The sequence below is a fragment of the Trichomycterus rosablanca genome, chromosome 14, assembly GCF_030014385.1.
Source record: "Trichomycterus rosablanca isolate fTriRos1 chromosome 14, fTriRos1.hap1, whole genome shotgun sequence".
NCBI classification, from domain to species: domain Eukaryota; kingdom Metazoa; phylum Chordata; class Actinopteri; order Siluriformes; family Trichomycteridae; genus Trichomycterus; species Trichomycterus rosablanca.
The window spans coordinates 36343271-36353449 of NC_086001.1; the positions used below are offsets into that span (position 1 = coordinate 36343271).

A 10179-nucleotide genomic window follows, 5' to 3' on the forward strand; every position below is an offset into this window, starting at 1 on the left:
AAAATTCAATATCGCTTCGGTTTATATCGCATTATAACGTAGAGTCTGTAAACACTACATTTCCCAGCAGCCCCTTCTTCAGTCTGTCTCTGAGGTGAAGTCTGAACGCAATGCTAACACCGTTTCACAGTGTTTAAAACTACATTTATACTAAACCACAGCCAGATTATTAAATTAACGTTTATAAAAGGTTATAATACGAATAAAATTCAATAAAATAAATCAATATGGCATCTGTTTATATGGTATTATAACGGAGCCTCAGTGAACACTACATTTCCAAGCAGCCCCTTCTTCAGTCTGTCCCTGAGGTAAAGTGTGAACGCAAAGCTAACACCGTTTCACAGTGTTTAAAACTACATTTTTGACAAAAAACAGTCATATTATTAAATTAAAGGTTTAAAAATTTTCTTTTTGTTTATAAATGGTTCATAAAATGTCAAAAAAATATCAAAAAATTCGCATTTTTACCCACAAAATAATAATGAAGAAAACACTGACTGAGGTAAACTGAGGTAAACCAAGAAACACTTAGAACCAAGATTAAATGTGTGTATATATAATAATAATACAATATTATAAAGCAAATATGCAGTTGTACGTATACAGCAGGTTTAAAGTGACAGTACGTCTTTTTAGGGTGGAATTTGTGTCTCTAGTGTGTGGTCCAAACCTGTCCAGACATTTTTTGACTATATTGGGATTGAGACTCCAACAACACGGTGACTGTTCAGTGTCGGAAGATCATGCCAGTCGTGTCGTTAGACGCAACGGTTCCAATTGTACTAGCTGCCTATCCCCCTCATAAACATCAATTTAATATTCAATAAAAATAAGACCTATAGTGGGTCTGTATAGTGTTCTGGTCTTGTTCATACCAAGATCTATATAGCTATATCGATTGCTATTGGCTGTCTAATAAAAAAAATATATCATATTTAGGTAGTTAATAGGTTCTAAATGTTCTAAATCCAGAACATAACGAACTCTTGGTTACTGGGGTGGTTACTTCAAGGCTACCTGACCTAAAAGGTTTCTAGCAAGACCTTGAGGACCATTTTTACATAAATAAGTTGTCCAGTTGAAGCATCGTTGCTTTTACCCATCACAAATCCAACAAAAAACTAAATAAAGGGGTTCTATTTTCTAGTCTGGAGGTACCACCCATGGGCAAGTGACATTAAAAAGTGCATTTATTATTATTTTTTTATCAGATGCATCCAAGAGGCATATCCACACCAAGCAGGCATATCAGGATCCTAATGTATAATCGAAAGACGCTATTTTTGTCCATCAGTTCGAATCCCATCAGCCAAAAATACCTCCATTAATGGAAATCCGACCAAATAAGAATTGACGCTGAGTTAGAAACGAACAGCACAACAAGGCATGTCTATATAAATACAAAAAAGGCATGGACTTACGTGCTTTGCAGGGATCTTTGTAGTCTATGGTGTCGGCTTTCTCCTCCTCGTAGTACTCGAAATTCTCTTCATAGTCTAAGCACTTATACACGGACACTTTGCCCCAGAAAGTGAAGCCGGCCAGCAGCAGGGTGAACCAATGCATCTTCCTAGTCGGTGTCGAATGTACGCAGTCCATCTGCAATTTAGGGTCTTGGGTGCTGCTCCCCCGGGAACCTCGGGCACCTCATTGGTCCGGATCGGCGGAATACGGGTGTCCAGAATAATACAGAGTCAAATACTGGACGTCCTCAAGTTTTACGCACCAGCGATCAGCGATCTGCACAAGTCCGTGAAGAGAAATCAGCATCAGAACTATGAATTATGACCAGCTCAGTAGGCTAAATGGTGCATACTGGTTTGCATCCCAGTCCCAAATCGCGCACCCTTGATTAAAGTGACAGGACCTATACCTGTGCGCTGCGCTTTTATCCACCTGTGCGTAAAAAGAGAGAGAAAAAAAGGCTACCTATTGTAATCCGAGGCGTCTCATTTAACACGAACAACCGGTTTTGGTAGCTGTAAAAGTAAAGTTCAGTAAGCCTTCCATAAAAGTGTCCCCCCCCCCCCTTTTTTTCAGCGTGCATACAGGCGTCAGGATGTGAGGCAACTTTCCATGTAGGTGAGAGCGCATTAAGGAACCGTTATAAACCAGATGCGGTGGACGCGACTGGCGTGTGACATTTAACAAACCCATTTAAGCCTTAATTTGCCCCCCCCCCCCCTTAATCATAAAGGGGGTCGCCTCCTCCCTCTCCCTCTTGCAAGGCAAGAAAGCCCCCCCCCCCCACCACTCCACCCATCCCTTCAAGAATACAAAGCAGACCGAAGACGCATGATGCTCCTGCTTTCCAACATCGACTTCATCAGGTTGAGAGTCGCCAATTCACCTTCTGCACGCTTTTCTGGATTCTAGGTCGAACCCAGGACCAAGACCACGACTAGATCAGGACCAGTCTTCGTGTGTTAGCTCATCTTACTTATAAACAATGACTGTAATCCCAATGCGTAATACTTTACACATACTGCGCACCTTACCTGGTGATTATTGCTGTGTCCTAAATCACATAGTACACTGTATTACATGCTGTCTACTAACACACACATATGGAGTCCACCAGACCTACGCAGCCAAATAATAACCGGGTAGCTGATAAATAGTATTTAGTATTGTACCAGTTTGTAACCTGGTTATTATTGCCGTGTCCTAAATTACATAGTAAATACCGTGGGACTAAACCAGGTGCACTATATAGTAGATATTTCAAACTCACCCGTTTCTATCAGGTGTATACTGTAAATAAATCAATCATATGCCTTCAAATATGTGGCAGCAGTTTGGGGAAGGCCGTTTCCCATTCCTTCAGTACGTTCCTGTAAAGGAATCTGAACACTGACAGTGACAGTGAAACCACTTATTTTATTTTTCACATCACCATATTAAAGGAGGGCGCATCTTGAGCCCGTCTGAATATTTAGGGGCAACCGGGTGACCCATCAAACTGCCTATCAGACAGCCCGGGTCATCAGTGCACACAAGGTATTCACATGTAAAAATGTAAATGTCCATTGTTCCTCCCCTGTTTGCTTCTAATGACCGCATGCTCCCACAGGCACTGGTGTCACCTGGTACCTGAAAGGTGTGTGTGTGTGCGTGGGGGGGTGAGTGTGTGTTTGGTGTAGAGCTAAAATAACAAATACGCACTATTATAATGTCTGTATGTACTTCTGTATATATACTGTTGGAAAAGTGTGTGTGTGTCTGTGGGAGGGGGGGGGGGCTAGGTTTGGGGTTACGGTTGGGGGGGCACCAGTGTCCAGTGACTATTAAAAATACAGGATCGACACATTTAAATCGAATTATTGGTACCATCAGTGCATGCGCAATTCGCCGGTTCACTCGATTGCGTCTTTTTTGCGTCGTTTTGGCATGTTCTCTACACTGTGTCTGAGTGAATGAGTGTGTGTGTGTGTGTGTGTGTGTGTGCGTGTGAAAGACACAGAGATGAGGACACCCCCGGACCCGGACTCACCGCGATCTCTACAAATGCAAAGAATTCAACCTGAAAACCGATAACGTGAATGAATCAATTTTGCGATATTGCGACTTTTTTAATCAAAGCGCAATTTGTGCCCAAAACAATATTTATTTAGCACATAAATGTCATAAAATATTAAGACGCATTTGAATTGATCATTTTCCTTCACAGGAGTTGATTAGAAAGGCGTATTTTTAATAAATTACACTAAAAACGCACCGCGGCGCATGGAAATAAACGTTTTTTGGGACTGTTGCGACCCCCTCGTTCTTCCCAAAAAATTGTTGTGACCCCACTGCACCCCCTCAGACCAGTACTCTACATAGGTGCACATTTTCCACCCCGAGAACCAACAATGTCACGCTAAACAACTAAAAAAAAAAGCGAAATACCTGGACGTACCTGGAGTTAATCCGAATGCAGAGCCGAGTTCTCCCGAGTGAAAACGAATGCAGCCGAAGATCCACTCGGGAATAATCGGGGTCTTTTACGAAGCGCACGGAGCCACCCTGCTCACTTTAGGAGAATGCCCTCGGGCTCTACACAGACAGCTTCAAAGCGCCGCCCGATCATCGCTCTCTGATGGACCCCCCCCCCCCACCCCCCCACCCTGTGTGTCCACTCGGGTCCGGTTCAGGGTTCCTCCTGAGAGTGTCCAGTCGGAGGAGCAGAACTTCCAGGGTCTTCCAGGCTGTGCTGAGTCTGAAGCGTGCTTCTGCTGTGCAGATTAGAGTCTCTCTCTCTTACACACACACACACACACACACACACACACACACACACACACACACACACACACACACACACACACGCAGATTAAGCTCTACCTCCCTCTCCTGCTGACGTCACACCATCAGCTCCCTCAATCTGCGCTTGAACTCCAGTCCTCACTAGCTCAGCCAATCCACCTTCTGGAAGGACCACGCCCAGGTTCCACAGAGAACCCGATCAGAGGAAGGGATCGAACCCAGGTTCTCAGAACCGACCTCACCTTTCAAAACACCTTTGCAGAAGGTAGATTGGTCGCTCTACGCTCTTCTGGTCGCCCCTCAATAGATCTGCGCCTCTATTTGTGCCGGAACGGGAACGGGAACTGACCTTCCCCAAACCGCCGGCACAAAGCTGGACTTTCCCCAGGAAACCGACACCGTATGGGCAAAAGTACGTTATCTTCCGTCCTAATGGTTAACCCCACCCTTGTATTTGTCCGGGCTTGTGACCTGCACCGAAGGGTGCACCGGCGCGTCCCCGTGACGTCTACCTCCACGTCCCGCCGTACGCCTTCTGTGTTCGTCCGGACCCGAAGCACCGTCCACTCATTTATCGGAAAACGTTAATACGTGAGGCGTGATTCCCCCCCGGGAGGCGATTGTCCCGTCCGCCTGAATTCCAGCTATTGAGATTAATGCTCGCTCCGCCGGGCGCGTCCTTCTGGGACCTGCGAGCGAAAAGAGTCCGGTTTTAGGACTCGGATCGATCCCATTCGAGAAAGCTCTCAAAGTGTGTGTGTGTGTGTGTGCAGTCTGTGCATGAACAGTACAAACTGTACGCATGCAGGGGAACTGAGGAGTCGCGACCCTCGACCGCGGCGTAGGACCCCAGAGTCCGACTGCTTGTGATAGGACGTGTGAGCTCTTGGCCAGTAAAGGAGAGAGGATTTCCTCTGGTTAAACACTGTGTGTGTGTGTGTGTGTGTGTGTGTGTGTGTGGAAAGCAAACAAAACCGAAGCACTTGAAGGTGATTTCGGTTTGACCCAACCCCGAGCTTTCGGAACGTTCCGAGGAAGACAACATCACCAGGGGCAACATCAACATCACATGTACGCGCCATCTCGAACTGAAGACGATGCCGTTCGGATGGCCGGACGCTGACGTCAAGGCCTCAAGGAAGCCCCGATCGAGTGGTGTCCGAATACTTTCGTCCATATAGTGGCTGCCACCATCCTGTTCCCATTTCTGGACCTTACGATCCCCTCGAAGGGTTTAACTCCGGCCTCCGGCTCGGCCGAGACCTGGGAGCTTGGGTGTACGCGGCATACGACCGAACTTGCCGATGTGGGGCTTAAACCGCCGACCTGCACTGTACCAACACTGATATAAAGAGTAAATAAACAATAAATACAATCACAATAAAATAACATTATTAACATTTGTAATTATTATTAACAAATAAAAATAATACATAAATATAATCATTTTTATGTAAAATAATAATGTTAACATTTGTAATTATTACTAACAAATACAAATAATTTTTAAATATATAATAATAAAATAATAATAGTTTATTAATAATAATAATAATAATAATAATAATGTAAAATATAATAATAATAATAAAAGTATAATAATAAAAGTATAATAATAATAAAAGTATAATAATAATAAAAGTATAATAAAAGTATAATAATAATAATAATAATAATAATAAAAGTATAATAATAATAATAAAAGTATAATAATAAAAGTATAATAATAATAAAAGTATAATAAAAGTATAATAAAAGTATAACAATAATAATAATAATAATAATAAAAGTATAATAAAAGTATAATAATAATAATAATAATAATAAAAGTATAATAATAAAAGTATAATAATAATAAAAGTATAATAAAAGTATAATAATAATAATAATAATAATAAAAGTATAATAAAAGTATAATAATAATAATAATAATAAAAGTATAATAAAAGTATAATAATAATAATAAAAGTATAATAAAAGTATAATAATAATAATAATAATAATAATAAAAGTATAATAAAAGTATAATAATAATAATAATAATAATAAAAGTATAATAATAATAATAATAAAAGTATAATAATAGTATAATAATAATAATAATAATAATAATAAAAGTATAATAAAAGTATAATAATAATAATAATAATAATAAAAGTATAATAATAATAATAATAAAAGTATAATAATAATAATAATAAAAGTATAATTAAAGTATAATAATAATAATAATAATAATAATAATAAAAGTATAATAATAATAATAACAAAAGTATAATAATAATAATAATAAAAGTATAATTAAAGTATAATAATAATAATAATAACAATATAATAATACCAACCAACCATACACTGTACTCCTTGAGAGTGACCTCTATTCTAAACAGCAACTCCCGCTGTGGTTTGGTGGAGTCTCCGTGCCTCAGGACTTCATCGGCGACTTCCGGGTGACCGCTGGACTTTTGGGAAGGGGGAGGTTGACCGACCGACCGGTGGAAGTCAAACCAAACCCACTTCTGCCAACCTGATCCGGAAGGTTCCACTCAAGAGCCGCCGAGCCGAGCCGAGTCGAGTCGAGTCGAGTCGCGGTAACACACAGAAGCTCTTGGAAAGATCTCTCCAGGCTTTCGAACGTCCTTCAGCAAACATCCTCCGTTTCCCTTTCCTGTTTCGGAGGAGGCCGCTTCCTGCCGGGGCCGCCGGACGGGATCAGAGAGCTAAGTCGTTCTCAGCGGTCGAAAACAGGCGTCCGAGAACTTCTGGTCGCAGAGGTGACCGCTCCGAGTCCCGAGGCGACCGTCCCACCGCATCAGACTCAAACGCTGCCAGTCGTCACGATCACGATGCGCATCGCATATCTACGCGCACCAACACACACACACACTTTCCGAAGTCCCGGTTTGCCCCCGCGTGCCCCTGCTGATGCATCTGCACGGTCAGGAGTTCCTACGTAGTTCTGGACGAACTCGGATCTGTCGCCGCATCCCAAACCACATAGCGACATCAAGCCAAGTCACTCGAGACGGAAACCGCGAGACCGTTAGAAAGACCTTCGTAACCTCGGGGAACGGGAGACGATTCTGCGAAGAGCAAATCGTCGGACCGGACCGATAAATCGTCCGTCAAGTGGAGGTCCGTTAGATCGGGGAACACCGAACGCGAGGCAGGAATATCGTCGACCCTAGACAGGGAGCCATTCCTCCGGTCTCTGCAACTGGAGGTGCTGCTATCAGCCGGCCGTGATTGGCTGGTGGTCTCTCCGCACTCCATATATGGTCGGGTAACACCACGCCCACTGTGAAATACGATAGCGGTGGCATCGCGTCCCGAAGACGCCTTCCAGCAGCAGGAACCTGCAGGCTGATCAGGTTTCTTCAAGGAACCCCGCCCATCTCCATCTTTTTCTGACGGCTAGTAAGTGGACACGCCCACTAAGCATCAACTAAGATGCACCCCAACTTCGGACGACCGTTCGGAAAAAGCTCGGCAGGCGCGATCGCCTCCCGGAACCCTCGACAATCGGACAGGACGTTTGGTTTCCGGCTATAGGCTATCGGCTGACCAGACGCTCACAGAGGCGCGTGATTGGCTGGTGGTCTACGAGTGGCGGCGCGTGGCTCTCCGCACTCCACATATGGTCGGGTAACACCACGCCCACTGTGAAATACGTGGCATCGCGTCACGAAGACGCCTTCCAGCAGCGGGAACTTGCAGGCTGATCGGGATTCTCCAACGAAACCCCGCCCACCTCCATCTCCTCCTGAGGGCTAGTAAGTGGACACGCCCACTAAGCTGCTTTTCGGCCAACTTCGGACGACCGTTCGGAAAAAGCTCGGCAGGCGCGACTCCCGGAACCCTCGACAATCGGACCGATTAGACTTGACGTCAAGTAGAACCATGATTTCTGGAGACGCGTCTACGTCTACGTCTACGAAGACACGTCCTTCGTTTCCCGGCGAGGTTTTTTCCGTTTTTAGTTAGGCAGGGAGACAGAATCCGAGAATCGCCGAGGCGCGCAATGACGCCAACTGCTTCCGAGAGTTCCATATGGCGCCTTGTCAGTTCCGCGCTTCTTATCGTCAGGGAGCTCACCGCAAACTCTCAACGATTTCTCCTTTAGAGAAGTGGCGTCTATAAAGTAAGCGAACTACCGAAGTACCGAGGATCAGAAATAATTGGTCGGCGAAGACTCGCTTCGTTAGCCGCGGAGGTTCCGAACCTCGAGGGGGGACCTGGACGCCGCTTCGGCGCTCGCCGTAATGAGCGCGGCGTTTTGCTAGCGTCGATACTATCGACCCGGAGCGCCCCAGCGGGCGAGGGAAGAGTAATGAGGGAGGTCTCCGAAATCCGCCATGCAAGCATCCGCAGCAGAAGCCTTCCAAAAGTATGTGGACACCTGACCGGCACGTGCGATTCGCGTTCTAGTTCACGGATATGTCGTGTATGCTGGAACAGACCTTCACCTTCACTCTGTAGCCACACCCACACCTTCACCTTCACTATGTAGCCACGCCCACACCTTCACCTTCACTCTGTAGCCACGCCCACACCTTCACTCTGCAGCCACACCCACACCTTCACTCTGTAGCCACACCCACACCCACACCTTCACTCTGCAGCCACACTCACACCTTCACTCTGTAGCCATGCCCACACCTTCACCTTCACTCTGTAGCCACGCCCACACCCACACCTTCACTCTGCAGCCACACCTACACCTTCACTCTGCAGCCACACCCACACCTTTACCTTCACTCTGCAGCCACGCCCACACCTTCACCTTCACTCTGTAGCCACACCCACACCTTCACCTTCACTCTGCAGCCACACCCACACCTTCACTCTGTAGCCACACCCACACTCACACCTTCACTCTGCAGTCATGCCCACACCTTCACCTTCACTCTGCAGTCACGCCCACACCTTCACCTTCACTCTGTAGCCACGCCCACACCTTCACCTTTACTCTGTAGCCACACTCACCCACACCTTCACTCTGTAGCCACACCCACACTCACACCTTCACTCTGTAGCCACACCCACACTTCACTTTCACTCTGCAGCCACACCCACACCCACACCTTCACTCTGTAGCCACACCCACACCTTCACCTTCACTCTGTAGCCACACCCACACCTTCACTCTGCAGCCACACCCACACCTTCACTCTGTAGCCACACCCACACCTTCACTCTGCAGCCACGCCCACACCTTCACTCTGTAGCCACACCCACACCCACACCTTCACTCTGCAGCCACACCTACACCTTCACTCTGTAGCCACACCCACACCCACACCTTCACTCTGCAGCCACACCTACACCTTCACTCTGCAGCCACACCCACACCTTTACCTTCACCTTCACTCTGTAGCCACACCCACACTCACACCTTCACTCTGCAGCCACACCCACACCTTTACCTTCACCCTGTAGCCACACCCACACTCACACCTTCACTCTGTAGCCACGCCCACACCTTCACTCTGTAGCCACACCCACACCTTTCTTTCTGGACCCGCAGATCTTCGAGACAATTTCCTTTGGCGTCTCTCGGCCATCCGTTCAGATGAACCCACGGTTGTCGAGCGTCAGCACAAGGTTCGAAGAGTCAAAAGTATCGGGACGCCCTTACTAGACTACACACTACGTAGGTCGAGACTCGAAAGCTTCGCCACCCTGATGAAACGAAATGAAAGAACGGTTGTAGCCTGGCGCTTTAGATACCGGCACTGCCAGGTCGACACTGTTGGGCCCTTGAGCGAGGCCCTTAACCTTCAATCGCTTAAAGTGTGTGTGTTTGTGTGTGATAAAAAAAAACTGGACGAACATCTTGAACGTTAATAAATCTTTATTTTAAAGAATAAAACGCATGCTACAATTGTTTTCATTCTTAAGCTTGTTTTGTTTTGGGGGGGTGGAGTA

At 45.7% G+C, this 10179-nt stretch overlaps 2 protein-coding genes across 2 annotated transcripts in view; both read right to left on the reverse strand.

The window, feature by feature from the left end:
- The window catches only part of tll1 (tolloid-like 1), a 38196-nt gene extending 34155 nt beyond the window's left edge, over positions 1–4041 (reverse strand). Inside the window, exons 1-2 of the mRNA XM_063008320.1 lie at positions 3905–4041; positions 1425–1743 (exon numbers count right to left, since the gene is read on the reverse strand). Of these exons, the coding sequence (XP_062864390.1) occupies positions 1425–1602 (178 nt within the window). The 5' untranslated portion in view covers positions 1603–1743; positions 3905–4041. The remainder of the gene's footprint in view (positions 1–1424; positions 1744–3904) is intronic.
- A 6046-nt stretch (positions 4042–10087) lies between these two features.
- The window catches only part of fam184b (family with sequence similarity 184 member B), a 20808-nt gene continuing 20716 nt past the window's right edge, over positions 10088–10179 (reverse strand). Inside the window, exon 19 of the mRNA XM_063008600.1 lies at positions 10088–10179. This exon is cut by the window's right edge and continues 1463 nt beyond it. The gene's annotated coding sequence lies outside the window, so the exon portion shown is untranslated.